The 20621-nt window shown below is 38.8% G+C and overlaps 1 protein-coding gene across 1 annotated transcript; it reads left to right on the forward strand.

Annotated features, from left to right (window-relative positions):
- The first annotated feature begins 209 nt into the window (after positions 1 to 209).
- Positions 210 to 3250, forward strand: nog2 (noggin 2). The gene has a single exon (XM_028002595.1). It carries the CDS (start codon positions 1880 to 1882, stop codon positions 2513 to 2515), a length of 636 nt encoding a protein of 211 aa, XP_027858396.1. The 5' UTR covers positions 210 to 1879; the 3' UTR covers positions 2516 to 3250.
- Positions 3251 to 20621: the final 17371 nt, after the last annotated feature.

The following is a 20621-nucleotide window of genomic DNA, read 5'->3' on the forward strand; positions in this document are numbered from 1 at the left end:
TTTGTTACTTATATGAATTATTGTCATTTAGGTCCTTAAAATACAAAACAAAAACCATTTAACTTCACATTTAATCCATCTGATGATGTAATTTTTAAATATTAAATGATTTATAATTTGATCAGTTACTCAGTACTTGAGTAAACTTTACTACTTTTTCACCTTTTCTTTTGGCGGCTACTTTTGACTTTTACTTGAGTAAATTTATGTTGAAGTATTGCTGCTCCTACTTGAGTATGATTGTTGTTACTCCATCACATATCTGCTCCTGTTTGAGAGCAGATATGTGATGGCAGTTCATGCTGGATCGACGCCCTCTAGTGACCACAACATGTCAACCCAACACACAATTCAGAGGGTTGAAACATCTAAAACCTCCAAAAGGTCTGGTTTGCTCATCCAACAGGGACAAAAATGACAAAAATAACCACTTATTCTGGTCCAATCAGGGGATATTGCAGGTAAAAATAATTTTAAAATGTAGCAGCAGGATTTCCTGAAGTTGCTGTAAACTTTGGTCAAACAGAAGCAGAAGGCGCTGCTTGCTATGGGAAAGTCCTCCCTGGTCATTTATAGCCCCTTAATTACGAGCCTATTTCGTGACCTCTGGGGTTCAGCGGGGCCAATTCCTGTGCAGACCCAAATCCTGATGAACAAAGGTGGAATGCTCCAAACGATTCCCATCAGTTTCATGGGAAAGTTCGTGCTGAAGCTCTCTCTCCTGATTCTGACAGCGCATTGAAACCATTAGTCTGCTGCTGATGATGAAAGCAGCTTTGAGTTGCCGTTTCTTTCTGCTGAAAGTTCTTCAAACGTCGTTTCTTTTCCTGAAACACCGGTGCTTTAGGACCCTGCTGATGCGTGTCGTAGAGGCTGATATCCCCCCCACCATCCCCAAACCCCCGGGCTGTCAATCAGAGTGAAAGTGGCCGGGGTGGGCAGGCCTCTCTGACACTTTGTACCGGCGGAGGCGGATATTTAACTTGGGACTGCGCTCCTCTCGCTGCAGACACACACTCCTCTCGCACACAGTGAAAAGCTCCGGCGCAAAGACTCCTGCAGAAACCCGGTAGGAGCTTCTGTAAGCGGCAGCAGACAGCAGAGGCGCCAGGAGGAAGGGGGAGTGCAGGTCCCGCAGGAACCCGAAGCGCTCCAGATTGTTGTGGATTGTCTCGTCATGAGTTGCAATTGTTGCTTTTTCTCAGAGGATTCAGCAATGCTGCATTCAGACAAACTCTGAACTCTCATTTTCAAGATTTTTTTTGTTTGTTTCACCTGAAACCAGAAATAATAATAATAATCTACGAGTTGGAACATCCTCTGGAAATATGAATGGATCTTATTTGTTGAGCTGAGTTTGCGGACAGTGAGTGCAGGGAGGAACCCCGCAATCAAACACCGCATGTTCGCGGGACTGCGCGCGCTGCTCCGGGACTATTTGGCAAACATCGGCGCGTCAGGCGACGTGAAGCGCGAGCCGTGCGTAAAAATAACACCCATCTCCAGCTGGTGACAGTCAAAAGTTGGATTTTGCTCCTCATTCATTCCATGTTGCTCTCCTCTCGGCCGCTGTCATCGCCGTTGCTTCCAGTGGCCCCCACCCCCACCCCACCCCCCAAAAAGGGTAACCATGACAACCCGGAGAAACCCAAAGTGAATCCAGGGAGCGGGGTGAGGCAGGAGCCAGTTTGAATACTGAAGTTTTTGCGCTTTTTTGTGCAAATCTGAGCTTCATGTCATCCAAACACAACCGCCTCTAGCTTTGGACTGAACTTATGAAGCCTTGCCTTGCAGACAACTGATTAATTATTGCCCCCGCCCCACCCCCTTCCCTTCCCCTTACCCAAAATAGAGAAGAACCGGCACCAAGGAGGGAATAATGGGCCTCTCACCGACGCTCCTGGTTTACGCTCTGGTGTGCGTTCACCTCGGAGTCTCCCAGCATTTCTTCCGCCTCCGTCCGCTGCCCAGCGAGCACCTCCCCGTCCCCGACCTGAAGGAGGACCCGGACCCGGAGTACGACCCCCGGGAGCAGGACTTGGCCGAGAAGCCGCTGCGGAAGAAGCTGGGCAGCCACTTCGACCCCAACTTCATGGCCATCAGCGCGCCGCTGCCGGTCAACCTCACCTCCCCGGACGCCCAGTGGAAGCCGCCGGGCCACATGCCCAACGAGATTAAAAAGCTGGACCTCACGGAGACACCCTACGGGAAGCGGTTAAAAGTGGGCAAGAAAGCGCGGAGGAAATTCCTGCAGCTTCTGTGGACCTACACGTACTGCCCCGTGGTGTACACCTGGAAGGACCTGGGCGTGAGGTTCTGGCCGCGCTACATCAAGGAGGGGAACTGCTCCTCCGAGCGATCCTGCTCCTTCCCGGAGGGCATGTCCTGCAAGCCCGTCAAGTCCATCAGCAAGACGTTCCTGCGGTGGTACTGCCAGGGCTTTCTAAGACAGAAATACTGTACGTGGATACAGGTGCAATACCCAATCATCTCAGAGTGCAAGTGTTCGTGCTGAGTTTACTCCAAGGAAGCGGACTGGAAATACAGTTTCAATTGCACTGTTAACTCTCTACAGAGGTGGGCACCATAGCAGATCTATTTTTTTATATGGCATTTAAGTGAAATACCAACAATGTGCATATTTAAGGGAGAGAAAAAAAATGCAGCTATTTTTTCTAACTGAACTTGGACCATATTCAAACATTGTTTTGTTTTTTTTTTTTTCCTCCAGGAGCACTTCACGAGGAAGAGCTTTTTTATATAAATCTATTTTTATGAGACATTAATGAAGGAATTCATAATATGCTACACTTCTCCAAGAGGTGACTTTTTTTTCCGTCAACTGAACAATGATGCTGTTTGTTATTTCATTGCAATGCTGCCTAGAGTTTTTGTAAAATATTAATATCAATATTAATTAAACTGTAAAAAAGTTGAGGTTAAAGATATATAAATATATATATATAAATATATATATAAAGGCGTGAACTCAGCTTTTCTTTTTTTTGAATACTTAGTATTGTAGGAATAAGCAAATCTGTATGTTTTATTTATTATTTTAACGATTTGTGAGTATAGAGCATAAGGAAAGAGAATAGCAGAATATTACCAGAAGAAAAATATGGAAGATGTCTACTTGAATATTTCTAAAAGTGACAAAAAAAAAAAAGAAATAAAGAAAAAAGTAAGGCATATCAGTGTATATGTTATGGTTACACGTGTTAGCAATAAAGTCTATCTTTTCAACGTGTTTTAGTGTCAAAAAATGTTGCTTAAAAGAGTGTCTGTGAGGAGGGGGTGAGTACACTGTAAAAAGAGACATCAGAAGACGTCAAGTTTAGTCCAATAAAAAAGAAGTTTAAGCTAGAGTTGAGTCAGAGCCTCTGAAAATAGAAATCCCATTATCAAAACTTTATTTTCATTAAATCATCAAAACATATTGTTAAGCATAACACAATTACTACATTAAGTCATATTTTTAAGTGCAAGACCCATAAAGAGCACTGCAAAAATGATCAAATCTGTAATAAAGTTGTAAAAATGTTGCTTTAAAAAGTATTTTATATCCAGAGGGGGTGTGTACTGTAAGAAAATAAGTAGTAAACCTTAGTGTGTTCATTTTACACCCATAAAACAACCTGTTAGAACTTCAAAATTTACTTAATTGATGTTTCTGAGTATACATTTTGTAAATTTAACAGCTAAAAGACACTCATCTAAGTTAGTAATTAAAATCTCGGTTTGTTAGCAGACGTTGAAATGAAATCTAAAAAAAGACCTCTTTTGTGATTTTTGTCAGACAGAAACAAACTGTTTTTAAATCTAATTTTTAATGCGTCGACCCTAAAGACAACGCTAACATTTCTGGCTAAAAAGCTAAACTTGCTAACATGTTTGCCTGAGGACAAAACAGGAACCGCTAGCAGCACACAAACTTTCTCAGCCACAAGTTTCATGACAGTTTTTAACTTTTCCTGAATTTTTATGAGTTCAACAAAACTCATAAAAAACAAATCCGCTGTAGGATTTTCTGTTTTACATCCCGAGAAATAATCAAACTGTTTCAGTAGGATTTGTAATCCAGATATATTAGCTAACACTTTTTGGAACTGAACCAGTGCTAAGCATCACTCTGCAAACTGATATCTGTAAAAAAGATATTGTATCATTGTATCAAAAATATTGTATCATTTTAACAGCTAATATTTCAAACTTGCTAAAATCCATTTATATAGTGCAGCCTGGATTTTGTCTTATTTCTCTGGATTGGTGTCATATTCATGCAATAACATAAAGACGATGCATTTGAGGCTGGACTTTAGCCTTTAGAGGGTAAAATAAACCCAAATCAAGTTTAGTTTTTTAATACGGTGGATTTTATGTGCCAAAAACAAATGAATTAAAACACATTTCAGTTTGTCACAAAGTCATGTACTGTGACATTTTCTCTTTTTTTAAGTATGTATGCTGTTTCCATTTGGAAAAAAATGGATACAAGAAGCCTAAAACTTTGAATCTGCATGTCAGGCACCAATTTAACTCTAGCCCAGGGGCTCAGATTCTCCTAAATGCTGCCCTGGGTGCAGACAGCTAAGCAGTTACTTAACCGCACAAGTTTCAGTGGCTCTGTGTGGACTGCCTGCGCGTCGCTGGGTTTTTAAAAAAGAGCCTGATTTACAACGCAACACATACCTGAAGCGCCTCCACAGAACTGGCATTCATTTGTCAGAGAGAGAGAGAGAGAAAGAGAGAGAGAGGTGGGAGTCTGTGGGAGTGGGAGTGGGGCGGCAGAACCTCGACACATTCATCTCCACTGTCTACTGTCTGCGCGCACGCTGGCTTCCAGGGATCCGAGGTGTTAACATAATGCGTAAAATATGATTCAGACATGTCAAACAGTGTCAAATGATGAAATGGCGAAGCGTCTGGGGTCTGGAAGCTCCACACAAGTTCCACTGAGGTATTTGTGTAGAGGTGGAATGGAGCAGACCGGCGCCTGTTGGAGTCTGACCGCCCCTGAGACAGAAAAAAGAGACAGAGGGAAAGAAAAAAAACACCAACAAAGCGCATATAAAACAATGGTCAGCTGTTTTCCACGTTAGCAGACTATTAATTAAGAGAGCGCGCGAGTTAAACAGATATGGCCCAATTACGCGCGCTCATTTTCTATAAACGCCTCTCCTTTTATGGACTTTATATGATTAGTGTTTAAATGCGAGCAGCGACTTAAACAGGGCTGTGGCTGCGTGTGTGGAGTGTTTCCAGTGAGCGCATCTCGTGTGCCTGAAAATGATTTGTGTTTTTCTGCGGCCAGAGCTGAATTTTTGACACTTGCCGCCCGGTTATTGTGACACAGCCGCTGATGGGATTTGGTCAGCAGAGGAGAGGAGAGGAGAGGAGAGGAGCGGCACCGCGCCAAGAGGAGGAGGAGGAGGAGGAGGAGGAGGAGGAGGAGGAGGAGGAGGAGGAGGAGGAGGAGGAGGGCTGCTTTCCTTACTGTCAGCTTCTTTCTTGATGATGTCTCGGGGTTTTTAGAAACTGCGTCTCTGACTCGGCGGCGCCACTCAGCCGCCCCCTCTCCGCTGCGCAGAATGAGGTACTTTGGGAAACAGTAACCCTTTCAGGCTCTGCCTGGAGAGGATTTTAGAAGCGTGTGAAAGGCAATACTTCGCCCTTGCTTCAGCCCGACAGTTGCGCACCTAGTAGATTCTCATGGTAAGATAATTCCTCAATTCTTTAGAAATAATTATTTTCACAAGAATCCTCCCAGTTTTATTTTACTAGCTACATAAGGAGTCAGATTTCATAACTAATCAGGTTTTCTTCAGTTCGATTGGGGACCCAGATTGCACAATGGTGTGGTTCTCTTTTATGCTGCATCGAAAAACCTGTTCCCCTCCTCGCCTGTGGGGGCGCTGCACTAAGAACTACTGAAGGAAACGACATGAAAACCTCTGAAGACTCAGAGCAATTTCCTTCTTCATGAAGTGTAAACAAAAATGGAGTAGTGTCAGACTAAGTGGTTGTAGGATTTCTCTTGCCTTTGGCCAAAGTCCACTCTAGCACTGTTTTGGTTGTATTTACCCAGAATGCCCTGCATTGTAGCCCACTTCCTGCTTTTGGAGCCATCTCCAGTTTGTTTGGCATTCACATATGCATTTGAACTGCACCAGAGTTCATTTTAAACAAACTGAGACTGAGGTTTGTAGGCGGACCAGAGTTTGTTTTTTGGTGGATTTAGTTATTCACTTCTCCCCAAACCAACCGGACTTTCTACAGAAACAGACTGGAGTTCTATTAAAGCGGACTAACCAGGGCTGGTGTGACTGCAGCTTATTTTAGAAACAGAAATCACACTCTTAAAAGTGGTGAGTTTAAGACTGGATTATTATTCAGTTTGATGTTGGGATTCAGGCCTATCCAAAACTTCATAGATTTTCAACCCAGAAATGAGAATCAAGTCAAATGTTAAACAATAATTCAGGATTTTCTTAAAGTACGGCTCTGTTAAAAAGTTTCAAGCAGTTAACATCTTACCTAGTGGATAGCTCTCTTACTATCTTCAGCTAATATAAATCCAGATTGGTCCCAGAAGCTAAAGCTAATGGATAATCAAAGGAACATAGTCCTAACCAGACTTCTACCATCTGAAAATATGGTAAGAAGTCCGGCAATCTAAAAAACATCGGAGTGTTTTATGCATCCACTCTGCTATAAATTATTTGCATTATTACAATTTGTTATTTACATAGAAGAAAATTATTTAAACAGAACACTTGTAGACTTTTGGTTGAATAAAGTTTGATGTTGTGGTTATTGACAGTTAGCGATTCTTTAAGTGAAGACGCAGTGTTCATTTCCTGTCCTTGAGTTTCCCACAAATAAAGTTTATTTAGTACCAGAATGCTTCACTGTAGAAGTGCAACATGTAGATCAAAACTTAACTATAAAACCAGTAGCATTCAAAATCAAAATCAAAATGGTTGAATTTAGCGCTACAGCATTAGCGGTTGCTAAATACCATGTTGGTATAGTGATTTAGCGTTAGCAAAACTAATGTTTATGATTAGTACTTGAGGGTTAGCGCAACTAACGTTTTTGTTAGCAGAAGCCACCACTGATAGAAATTAAAAGTATTTGAACTATAAATTTACAAACTAGTATGCCTTAGTAAAATGTAAAAACATTTTTGGTTAATATTTAACCAAAATTATCCAAGAATCTTTTTTTAGAGTTCACCAAACGTCTGTCTCATCAACACAAATCAAGCTTTTTAAGGCAAAGCAGCCATCCAATATGGTTGACTCATAAGTAACCTCTATGTATTACAACTTCACACCATGAGATGAAATTATTCAAATACCAAAGAGTTTAATCAAAACTTCCTCAAATTTAGATTTAGATTCGCAGTCCCTGTGGCTAAAAGGCACGATGCTGATTGACGCTATTAAAAGCGAGAGGATAAAAAGCAGCCAAACAGCGGCGTCATCATCATCATCATCAACGTCACATTGCGTCTATATAAATGTCAACTCTCCGGTGGCCTTCACCCTGTCATGTGCTCAGTGTTATTATAGTCTGTCACAGCCTGTCTGTGCTTTCATCAGCGTATAAATGGACCCACAATAATAAATACCGTTTGGACGCCTCATACACATCGACACCCTCATGTGAGTGGAAGATAAAGCGCACATTTACTGGCTGTAAGGAGGGTTGAATAAAGGCCTGGAGACAATTAGGATGGGGCTGATGGGGAGCTAAACGGGGGAGGAAGGGGACACGCTCGGCGGCGAACGTCCTGTCCCTTGATGACTGCCAATTATGATGGATTGGAGTCAGATTGGGAGGGACTGGAGTCTGCAGTGGCTTTCACTCAAACATGAACGGCACGCCCACCTACATGCTGCCAAAAAGACTACACACACACACACACACACGTAGCATATTGGGTTGTGTGTTAGAAAGACAGAGACCAGACACTATATGGTCTGTGGCTGTGAGTAAAACCCAAACCTCAAAGTTGTAAAAGCCAGTGAGTCAGCACAGCTGAGGTTATTGATGATGACAGGGTATTAGATAGAGCACACACACACTCACACACACACTCAGAGTTACCACAGATCATACCCGGCATTCCATCTCCGTACCACCAAATCTAAGCTGTGGTGTCTGGAGCCCGGGTACAGTAAGTGTGTGTTGGTGTGTACATTCATGCCAGTCAAACTGTTGCTTTTGCTGCATCAGAAACTGGAGATTTCAATCCTTAGTGATTGCGTCTGCTGTGATCCTGTTACTAAAAAAGCCATTTTTCCCCTTGCTTGACATTTTTGCTTGTCATGCAGTTTTAGAAATTGGAAATCTAACGCTGACATGTCAAAAAATTTCTTACCAGGACTGTTATTTAATTTCAGTCCCTACTGCTTATCTTCTGTCAATCAAACTTTAGGTGATTGGAATCAGTTCGTGCCACTGCTAATTGCAGAGGTTGAACTTAAACAGATAAGTGGATCATATTTGCTTGGTGACTCCTCAGTGTTCTCTTGCAAAACAAAAATTGCAGCAACAAAATGTGTTTTTTCCCCCTGGGATTTTATGTAAAAACACTGCCCTCGTTCGGTTGCTTGACAGATAACTCTTCCCAAATGCAGCATGATTACGTGTCATTATTGAGCTTTCTTCAACACACCACTGGTCAACACCACTGGTCAGAGTAAAACTGCAAAAAAATCAAATCAAATCACACACACCAAGATAATGAACTGACATGTATCTTAAATGCTAAACTTAGCATTTAAGCTAACTTGAGGCTTAAATGCTAACAGCTCAGACGCACATAAACTATACTTACACCGACTAAAAATATCACAAATTATTTCTTTCCATAAAATTAGTTGTACAGTGTAGATATATGCTTCTACGTGTGAAATAAACATTTTTACGAACTTACAGGCCGTGCTCCGCCAAAGAAAGCTGAAAACGAAGCAAATGCTAAACAGGAAGTGCTATCTCCGTGACTTCCGGTTTCCCTGTTTTCGACATTAAACTGAATAAATAATGTAAGATACACTAAAAAAACAGAATCACACTGAATAAATAACAACAGATAAGAAGAACACTGTAGTGTATAATTATTTATATTTTCACATGGGTTTATTAATTTATTTTTTAAACCAATGTATTCTGATACCCGTAATGATGATAATCCAGCCTTCAGATGATACATGACTAAAATACCAAGCAGACAGGTCAGAGAGAATGCTATGGAAAAGTTTACAGCATTCACATTTCAATCCATCCGTTGTAAATTTATTTATGGTAGAAATATAGAAGCATTAAACTTTAGCCCTTAAAAATTGTTTTACAACTCAGTTGATCATTTTGTGTCCTGAAGCAGTAATTCAGTCATTTCTTTCAGGCATGTTGGGCCAGGTATAATACCACCCTCTAGACGATTCAAGTTTAAATTTATGCATTAAATATTTGCATCCTCATGGTGAAACACGATGGTGGAAGCATCATGCTGTGGGGATCCTTTTGTCCAGTTGGGACAAAAAATAAGAATAAACCTCCAGTTCTGTTTCTCCACATGGTTGCATTTCTAACATTTTTAATAATTGGCATGTATCTTATCAACAAAGCAGTTTTAACTGATATGTACCAATAATTCGTCCATAATGCCAATTTAACAACTAATAGATAAACTGACAATATCTAAATATTGTCCGTTTAAGGTGATATGCACCCTCTGTAATCCAAAATATGCTGTAGCATCCTGGCTGCCCCGAATGTTTTTGTGCTTTTAGCATTTTAAAGAGGCAAATAGTGTGAGAGTCACATTCTGGTAGTCATGCTTGGGGATTAGTCAATCCGGTGTAACTCTTGATAGATGCAGCAGTTACTGTGTGCTCAAAGTGTGAGCTAAAAATAGATCTGTGGGTGGTGTTGCATTTTCTGGGCTGGAAATAGAGCATTTTCTCAGCCCTGTTTCCATGGTGAGCTGCGCTTCCTGCCACATGCGCTCAAACTCACAACACAGCCCTGCACTGCAAAAACACAAAATCCCACCAAATATTTTTACCTAGTTTCTAGAGCAAAAATCTTACATCTTGAAACTTTTCATCAGGATTTAGGAGCTTGTTATAAGTCAATAATTTGTAAATATTAAAAACAACACTAGATCAACTGGCAGTTTTTTTTTCAGGTATACTTTCATATAAATTATTATATGAGATGTTAAAATTTATGTAATATCAAAACAAATTACAGCAATTCATAAAGTGCAACTGCACAGAGATTAGTAAACCCGATTTAAATAGAAAATAGAAGATATCACACTGCAAAAACACAAAACATATGCAAATATCTTAGTAGATTTTAAACAAGACAAAACAAATTTACAAGGAACTTTCCATAAAGATATACAGTTATAAGTTACATAATTTTCAATATTCAAGAATTGTTGACTTAATACAAGCTGCAATATCTTGATGAAAAGCTACTTGTAAGTTATTTTTGTCTTATTTAATTTATACTAAGATATTCTGACTTGAAACGAGACAAAAATATTTGGTAAGATTTTGTGATTTTTGTTACCCAAATGACATAAGCTAATAAGCTAATAGCTGCTAATAGCCGTTTTAATGTTTTTAATATTGTTTTAAAGTCACATTCATCCTTTTCTATGTGTCGTCATCGTTACAACACACTTTGTTTTAGGAATATTTTTACTACGCTGTACTTTTTACTTTTACTTGAGTCATTTCATTATGAAGTATTTTTACTCCTACTTGAGTAAAATGTCTGGATTTTCTATCCACTCAATGAAAAACAAAAATTCAGAGACACAGAGACACACCTGCAGTTTTTGTTAAAGTTTCATAAGTTTTTTTATTGAAAGAAACAGATTTGGAAACATTTTATTTTGCCTGATTTGGTTATTGTTTTGTTACTTATATGACTTATTGTCATTTTGGTTCTTAAAATACCAAAATTTCCAGTTAACTTTATATTTTGGTCCATTTGATTATGTAAATTTTAAATATTAACTGATTGATAACTTGATCAGTTACTCAGTATTTGAGTAAATCGTTTACTAAATAGTCTTGAGTAATTTCTTGGTTGGGTCATTTTCAGTCTTGCTTGAGTAAAAGTATGTTGAAGTAGTGCTACTCTTACTTGAGTATAATTTTTGGGATCTCTGAGTGAGAATCAATCATTTCTTCATCTGTCACCTGACTGGTTTCGGCCCACTGCTCCCCCTCACACGCCGCCGTCTCCCAGTCCCCCTCAGTGTACCGACATGGCATGCTGAGAATGTTTACTTTCGCCACAGTGTGTATTTACAGAGCCTAATAGTTTTTTAGGCCGCAATGGCGCCTCGCTTTGCAACATGTGCACAACCCACCTACTCGTTTGAGCTTCCAAACATTTACCCACACAAGCAGAAAACATGCATGGCGACCCCCCCGCCAAACTGCAAATCAGGCTGCTGGTGTCTGGGGTTTGGCAGTGGTGTGAGCTGAAACGCTGGCCAGGTGACACAAGGAGGGAGAAACCTGACAGAAAGGTGGCAGGGCTCAGAAAGAGCTGATTGGATTCATGGCTGCGATGAGAGACTGAATGAACACTGCAAAAACACAAAGTCGTACCAAACATTTTTAGTTCAGTTTCTACTACAAATACCTTAGTACTTATGACAAGACAAAATTTAACAAGCAGAGGTGGGTGGAGTACCAAACAGCAAAAGTAGCACTACTTCGACATAATTTTACTTAAGTAAAAGTAAAAAGTGCAGTGTAGTAAAAATACTCCTAAAAGTAATTTTTTTCCCAATAAAGTTTCTCAAGTAAATGTAATTGAGTAAAAGTAACTGGTTACTATCCAACTCTGCTTACAAGTAACTTTTCGCATTAGGTCAGTAATACGTAATATTGATGAAATAGTTCTAGCTCCACTGGTGCCGTTACCTAGCAACCCCAGACAAGCCCAGCCCGTTACCTAGCAACCCAGTTCTAGTTACGCTGGCAGATTATTTGAATATTTGTTAAGTGAAATAATATACTGGTATTTTTTTTGTCAATATTAATAAATCATTGACCTAAAACAAGCTCCTATATCTTGCTGAAAAGCTACTTGTTAATTATTTTAATCTTAATTCAGATGCACTAAGATATTTGCACTAGAAACTAGACAAAAATACTTGGTAAGATTTTGTGGTTTTGCAGTGCTGCCATAAAAAGTCCTTAAAAAATTATATTCCACAGAAAAAATAAAAAAAGATAGGCAAATTTTTCTCGCTCAAAATCCTGTTAAAAAACTCACATGTATATTTATATACCTGGAAATTAATACAACTATAAGTCTACTATCATATTAAAATATGTTGTTATTATCAGGGTTCTCATCTGATTAGTCACAGGGTTGCTGGGAATTAATCACAATTTATAAATTGTTTAAAAAAATGAACTGAATTAATAAATAAGTTCTGACTATTTTTATTAGTGCTGCCAATTGATTACAACAGGATGTAACAAGTAAAAACTGGGATCATTTCTCATGTCTTGTAACATGTTTCAACGCCACTCAGTCAGAAACAACCAATGAGAGGCAGGAGGAGGGTCCTGGCGCTGTCAATCACTCTTGTGCTCACCTGCTCCCTTTGCTCTCTGCTATGCTACAGCTGGTTCACCACAACATAGCCTGCCACAAATGCTAAGGCTGGTTAGCGTAGCCACCAATGACAGTAAATAAATAGCTTTCCTGGAACGGTAAATTGTTTCTCTGCTATTAGAATATTTAGCAGCTCATACATGAACTTGTTTAACAGCAGTAAGACGTGCCTCCTGGCTCTGATTGGTTGTTTTTAGTTGAGAGTGATGCATTTCTTCATAGCTCAGGGAGGAGATTGATCTTTTCATAGATCATCTGTCTCATATTATGTGATAGTTGAATAAATATGGAAAAAATTAAATGTTTGTAAAAGTTACATCCTGCACCTTTAATGTGTCTGTCCTGGTATAAAGTTTATATATGTGAGATGGGTACTGGATTAATTATTATCCGTAACTTTCCCCTACTGAACAGAAACAAAACTGAAGTTATTATCTTTGGACCTGAAGAGGAACCATAGAGTCATCGCACAGCTTCAGTTATTACAGCTGGAACCTAGAAATCAGGCTGAGATAAGACCTGAACCTTCAGAGACACATAAAGACAGTTACAAAGTCAGCCTTCTATCATCTGAAGAACATTTCCAGATTTAAAAAGATCTAGAGAAGCTCATCCATGTCTGTATCTTTAGTCGCATTGTTTACTGGAACAGAGACTTTAGGAGTCTGCCTAAAAATCAGTCAGATCCAGAACGCTGCTGCTGGTGTTCTGACTATAACCAGGAAGACAGAGAACATCACCCAGTTCTACAGTCCACTGACAGAACAGACTTTAAAATACTGATGTTAGTTTATAAATCACTGAACTGAAAAACATTGAGCTCATCTGTCTTCTCCAAGTGCCAACTAGAAACAACCAATCAGAGCCAGGAGGCGGGTCTTAGTGCTGTCAATCACCCCTGTGTGGCGCTGCTCTTCCACCCCTCTACATTTCACAATACATAATACTACTGCTGTATCAACCTTTCAGACCCCTCAGCTCTTCTGGTTCTGGTTCTGGTTCTGCTCTGCATCCAGAACCAGAACCAAACATGGAGAAGCAGCATTCAGCTTCTATGCACCACAAATCTGGAACAAACTTCCAGAAAACTGAAAAACATCCGAAACACTGAGTTCCTTTAAATCTAGACTAAAAACCCACCTGGTTAGAGCTGCTTTAGAAACATAATCAATGAAACATTAATCAATATTTTCACGTATAAATGACGGAACTTGGAAAATTTAAATGTTTCAATCGTTGATTTTTGTGTTTTTATGATGTAAATCTGTTGTTACTGAAATGAGTTATACAAATAAAATTGGATCTGATTTAAATTAGCCTCTTAAATGACAGAGGAAACCTTGAAAGTGGAGTGTAGGACACTCAGACTTTTGTTTTATTTCGTTCTCCCATCAGACGGCGTCCGGAGCCAAACAGGTGAAAATAATTGGCCGTATTTTCCCCCACTGGGCTTCAGAACCTGATGTCCTGACGCCTGCCTGTCTGCCGTATTCAGCAGAGGTGGTCTATTCAGAGTTAGGGACCAGGGGACACACAGCCCACAGGGTGTGGACATGCATTTATCTGTGTGTGTGTGTGTGTGTGTGTGTGTAGGGGTGTGTGTGTTCATTTATGGTGTGTAAGGGGGAGAGAGGAGGCAGTGTAAGCAGCAGAAAATGCCTGGTGATGGGTTACCAAAAACAGAGCGCCATGGGGACAATGGACCCAGGACATTCCTGACATAACCCCAACACACCGGGGAGGAAGTGGATGGGGGGGATTTATTGGTGTCAACGGCCCCCTTGCCCCAACAGGAGGAGCGGGTGCCTCTTTTGTCCCCTCTGGCGTTGGAGATGGACGCCTTGCACAGAGAGGATGCCTCTGCACATATACACACAAAATCATAAAAAAGAGCCACTAATTAGGGAGTGGACACGTACGGCTCAAAGGGGAAGGAGGGTGAGGGCGACAAGGCGGAGGGAGGGAGGGAGGGAGGCAGGTTTTTGTAAGTCTGAGCGTGTTTCTGCACTGCAAAAAACAAAATCCTGCCAAGTATTTTTGGTCTAGTTTCAAGTTCAAACATCTTAGTACAGTCTAAACTAACTTACAAGCAACTTTCATCAAGATATAGGAGCTTGTTTTAAATCAATAAATCCTTAATATTGGTGAAAAAGTTCTAGTTCCACTGGCACCGTTACCTAGCAACCCCAGCCAAGCCCAGCCCGTCACCTAGCAACCCAGTTGTAGTTCCACTGGCGGATTATTTCACAACATTTTTCTCATGATACAGTATAAGTGAAATAATCAGCCAATGGAACTAGAACGTTTTTTTTATTATCAGTATTTATGAATTATTGACTTAAAGAAGCTTCTATTTCTTGCTGAAAAGTTAGTTGTAAATCAATTTTCATCTGTTTTGCCTGTAATTTATTACCTTGTCCAACTATTTGGCAGAAAACGTTTAATATGCTTCCATGTTTTTTTTTTCTTTAGCAGCAACCGTGCACAGAGGTCACACTGCAAAAACACAAAGTCTTACATAGTTTCTGTCTAATTTCTGCTGCAAATCTTATTTTTAGTGCAGCTTCTAGAGAAAATATTTTTGTATACTTGAAATAAGACAAAACTAACTAACAAGTAATTCTTCAACGAAATATAGGATATAGCTTGTTTTCAGTAAATAAATCCTTAATATTGATGAAAAAGTTCTAGTTTCACTGATTTTGTTACTTAGCAACGCCAGCCAAGTGTAGTCGTCACCTAGCAACCCAGTTCTAGTTCCACTGGCAGATTATTTCACTTGTAACATTTTTCTCATGTTATATGTGAAATAATCTGCCAGTGGAAGCAGTTCTTTTTTCAAAACCAATATTTATAAATTTTTGGCTTAAAGAAGCTTCCATATATTGCTGGAAGTCAAGTTAGTTTTTTTCTTATTTTAAGTGTACTAAGACACAAACAGAACTTCAGTCTGGAGAGACTCAGACGGAGAAAGGCAGCGATTAAAAAGGTTTATTGACATCCATGAATTAAAGTACTTTGGCGCTCGGCCCCAGCTGACGACATCGAGCTGCGAATTGCAATAAGCTCGGATGAGCATTCCCGATGCTGGTTAGGGCCCGACACTGGTGGTGGCGGTCGGTGAAGGATGGGTGCCTGGAGAGCCGGGAGAGTGGAGGTGGAGAAGGGGTGGAGGTGGGCTGAGCATGGCTGGAAGATGCCATGGATGGAGGTCCTTATCAGTGGGAGCTTGGTCGGTGATTGGCCGTGACGTGGCTTGGCCCGGCGTTGATAGGTCGACGACGATGAGCGAGACGCAGCGAATGGATGATGCAGGCGGCGCTGGAGAGTCTTCCAGTTTGAATTTACGCCAAGGCTTCATATGCTATGACATCCAAAGGGTTCAGCTTCCATTTGTTCTCCCAGAATTAATTTCCTTGTCCAAATGTTCATCAAGAAACTTTGAATATGTTTCTATGTCTTTTTTTCTTCAGCAGTAACCATGCATAAAGACTACACTGCAAAAACACAAAATCTCAAATAACATTTTTTGTTTAGTTTATATTGCAAGTATCCTAACTTGAAATAAGACAAACTAACTTAGAAGTAACTGTTCAGCCAGATATAGAAGCTTGTTTTAAGTTAATAATTTGTAAATATTGATCAAATATCGATCTACTTTCACTGGCAGATTTCTTTTTCCCTCATTATATGGGAATGTGTCTTTATATCAATATTTATGAATTATTGACTTAAAACAAGCTCGCTGAAAAGATATTTGTAAATTAGTTTTGTCTCATTTCACAATAAGACATTTCCAGACGAAAAAACTTGGTAAGATTTTGTGTTTTTGCAGTGTGCATGCTTGCAGTCTGAATGTAAAGACGGAGCCAAACAGGATGGATTTCAGCTCATGGTGCAAAACGGACCGAGCCCCTGGGAACACGCTGCTAAGAACTCGTTTCAATCAGGGAACATTTAGTCACATTATGGGATGGTGCGTATTACACCGAACTGGGACACAATAATGAAAACAATGAAAATGTCAAGCAATTTGCTGGATCATTTGTCAAGTTAATTTCCCATAGAGTTTAATGGTCCCTTTTACACACTACTTAAAGAAGATATGCTTCACGGTTGCATGAAAAGGAAAATATATGTTTCTGTTTTGCTCATACAAAGAGCAAATCGTCCAACTTCAATGTTTTCCTGAAGCATAGTTTCAATAATAGACGGTTGGAGTTACATTTACTTTATAATTACTGACTTTTGTCAGTAATTATAACATCACCAGTGATGTTGTTGCTTTTTCTCTCTTTCTGCAGGTGTAGAAGCCGAGCACTATTAGCCCTTTCCTTCCCTTTAAACTCTTTTTTCCTGCTAAATTTACAGATAGGACACAAAATAAAAAGTAAAAAAAACAAAACACATACTTGGGTTTGTAATTTTAAGCTTCTAAAAACACAATTAGCATTTAAAATAACATTAAAATCAGAACTGCATGAAAACACCTTTTGTTGCAGTCAGAGGGAATGTTACTATCAACTTTCCAATAACAGACAAGTACTGAGTTACTGATCAAATGATCAATCATTTCATGTTTCAAAATTACAGAATCAAACCAACCAAAGGTTAAGTGGAAATTTTGGTATTTTAAGAATCAAAATGACAATATTTCATAAAAGCAAGCAAAAATAACAAAATCAGGCAAAATAAAAAAAATTTCCAAATCAGTTTATTTCAATAAAAACTGAGTTTGGTGAATTTTTGGTTAAAACCTGTTTTTCATTCAGAGGGAAGAAAATTCAGAAATTTTACTCAAGAGTAGAAATACTTCATAATAAAATGACTCAAGTAAAAGTAAAAAGTACAGCGTAGTAAAAATTCTCCTGAAAGTACAAAAAAAAATAAGTTAGTCAAGTAAATGTAACTGTAACCAGTTACTACAAACTCTGACGCAGTTCTGCTCTCCCTTAGTATAATATTTGGCAGTTCTCTCTGTCCAGCATTCAGAAATATTTAATGCGTGTAAAACAACTTTAATTACAACATTAACATTTAATATTTAACTAATTAACACACATTGTTCTCATTCAAACACACCGTCTGGTGTCTAGACTCTGGATGAAGTTGATTTGTTTCTACTGTTTGTTTAAACACTATTATTATTTAATGCTGTGTTACTTTATTTATTACTTAATATTAGAGTAAAATGAATCGTTTCAGCCTCTAATTCACCTCTTTGACTCGGTTGGAAGATGATAAACAGGCAGCAGGTGGGAGGAGAAACCAAACTGGACTAACACTGCCATCTACTGGTGAGAATGTTTTAATTGATTGTGACGTTTGGAAAACTGAATATTTTGTAATCGGTCAGAATGAGTTTAAAGTTTTAGAAGCTTTGTAATAACACAGTAATTGTTTTTCCATCAGTCTGGATTTTACTGAGTAAACCAGGAAACTGAATTTGAAGTTAGAATAATGCAAAAATCATCCAGTTATTCACACTTTGCCTCATTGCAAACTAAATATGTATTTATTTTTTATTTGGATTTTATGCACTTGATCAGGATTCTGATGGCAGGGGATTATACTGGATTTTATTTATAGATATCAGAGTAAGTGGGGTACACAGCACTCAATATTGACCTCAAATGGTCAGTTGACTGATAGAAATCTGACAATGAAGGATTTTATTTTTTAGCATTGTAGTGACTGTAAACATCAATTGATATCAATAAAAAGTAAAATTTTGGAACGCCTTAATAAGAACTTCTTTTGTCAAATGTATTTTCTAACATTTTTTTAAATTAAAATGTAGAGAACAAAAGTTACATTAACAGTTTAAAATGTCTGAAAATTATTTATTGTAATCTTATTTGCACATTAAAGAAAAGCCAAAAGCTGTTTCCACTCACCATGTGAGTTTTTAAAACAAATTCGCTAATTTAGAAAAAAAAATAAATAATTTTTAGATAATTTTTCTTGCGGTAGAATAAAATTATTGGGGTTTTTTTGTTTGTTTTTTTGCCGTAAAACTGCAAAAGAAAAAACACTTTAATTTCATATCACAGTCATGTGATCAACAACCGGATGTTCCTATAGGCGAAAACCACGAAGACGACAGGAAGTGGTGTGAGGATGATGGTTTATTTTTTAATGATTTGTTTATGTTTTTATTAAGCTGCACTTTTTACTTTTACTTGAGTTATTTTATCATCTCTACTCTGACTTGAGTAAAAATTCTGGATTTTTTACCAGACACGCACCTTCAGTTTCTGTTTTAAAAAATAATTTAAAAGTTTTTTTATTGAAAGAAACTGATTAGAAAATTTTTTCCTTTGCCTTATTTTGTTATTTTTTGTTACTTATTTGAATTATTTTCATTTTGGTCCTTAAAATACCAAAATTTCCACTTACCATTATATTTTGGTCTGATGGTGTAATTTCTAAATATTAAATAATTTGATCACTCAGCACTTTTTACCAAATTCTTGAGTGAAAACATGTTGAAGTCGTTTTGCTGCTCCGTCATTTTTGTCCTTCTTTAACTCTGAAATGTCTGATTTGATGCTGAATGAATCGTGGCTCCGTTGGCACCGCTGCAGAATTTATTAGCTAATCAGCAGCGCAGTCCCAGATTCTGCTGTTCGTGAATATCAGGGGGGTTTGGAACCAGAACATAGGCTTTCATTAGAGCGTTCTGACTCTCCTGGTCTCGCTGCATCTTCAGAACACACAACGAGTTCAAATGGGAACTCCCAAGCGCTTCCAGCTGGCAACACTTTGGGATAATGATGCAGGATTCCTCACAAATGAAGGGCCTAAATACCACCAGAGAGGCACCTGAACCCCCTTCTTAATGCACCGACATGCATGCATGTATGTAAAAGCTTTAAAGTGATGCTAATTACACATGAATTCTCAACACTGAGAGGGAAAGCGAGTTTCCCACCGTCCTTCATAGCTGCTGGTGTCAAATGCCACATCAAGTCAGAAACCCTGCGTTTCCCAAACACACACACTCACATGCATGCGCACACACACACACACACACACACACACACACACACACACACACACACACACACACACACACACATCCTCTGATTTATCAGGATTGCAGATTGGATTACTGCAGATTCCAGCCTGGAGGTATCCTCACTTTAAATCTTTGAGCCATCAGAGACCACCGTCAGCGACGGGACGTCAGAATGATGGATGGGACAATACCACGGCTAGCAGAGCTATTGATGGTTCACTTTAAGTAATTCTGATGTGAAGAAACGGCCAACTGGTAGATATTTGGATCTCAGAGCTGGGATTAATACCGCACTGCAAAAAATACTACAATTACTGAGAATATCTCAGTACACCTGAAATAAGAGAAAACTAACTAAAAAGTAACTTTTCAGCAAGATACAGGAGCTTGTTTTACGTAAATAATTCCTTAATATTAATGTAAAAGTTCTAGTTCTACTGCCGCCGTTACCTAGCAACGCCAGTCCGTCTCCTAGCAACCCAGTTCTGGTTCCACTGGCTGATTATTTCACTTATAACAAAACATAACAACACCAGAACTTTTTAATCAAAATAAAGGCATCGTTTATTTGAAATAAGCTCCTACATCTTGATGAAATGTTACTTCTAAGTTAGTTTTCTTATCTGAAGTGAACTAAGATATTTTCACTTATACTTGGTAAAATACTTGGTAAGATTTTATGTTTTTGCAGTGAATTACTGTCTCTTGTATCCTCACTCACGCCTTGAACACTGAAAAAACACAAAAAGTATTTGTGTCGTTTCTAGAGCAGATATCTTAGTTCACTTGAAATTAGACAAACTAATTTATAATTTACTTTCAACAAGACATAGAAGCTTTTTTGAAGTAAATAATTACTTAATATTGACTAAGAAACACACAAATTCTTCAAGCAGATTTTTTTACTTATAAAAAGACAATTATCCTAATT

This window comes from Xiphophorus couchianus, chromosome 2 (assembly GCF_001444195.1).
Source record: "Xiphophorus couchianus chromosome 2, X_couchianus-1.0, whole genome shotgun sequence".
Lineage (NCBI taxonomy): Eukaryota > Metazoa > Chordata > Actinopteri > Cyprinodontiformes > Poeciliidae > Xiphophorus > Xiphophorus couchianus.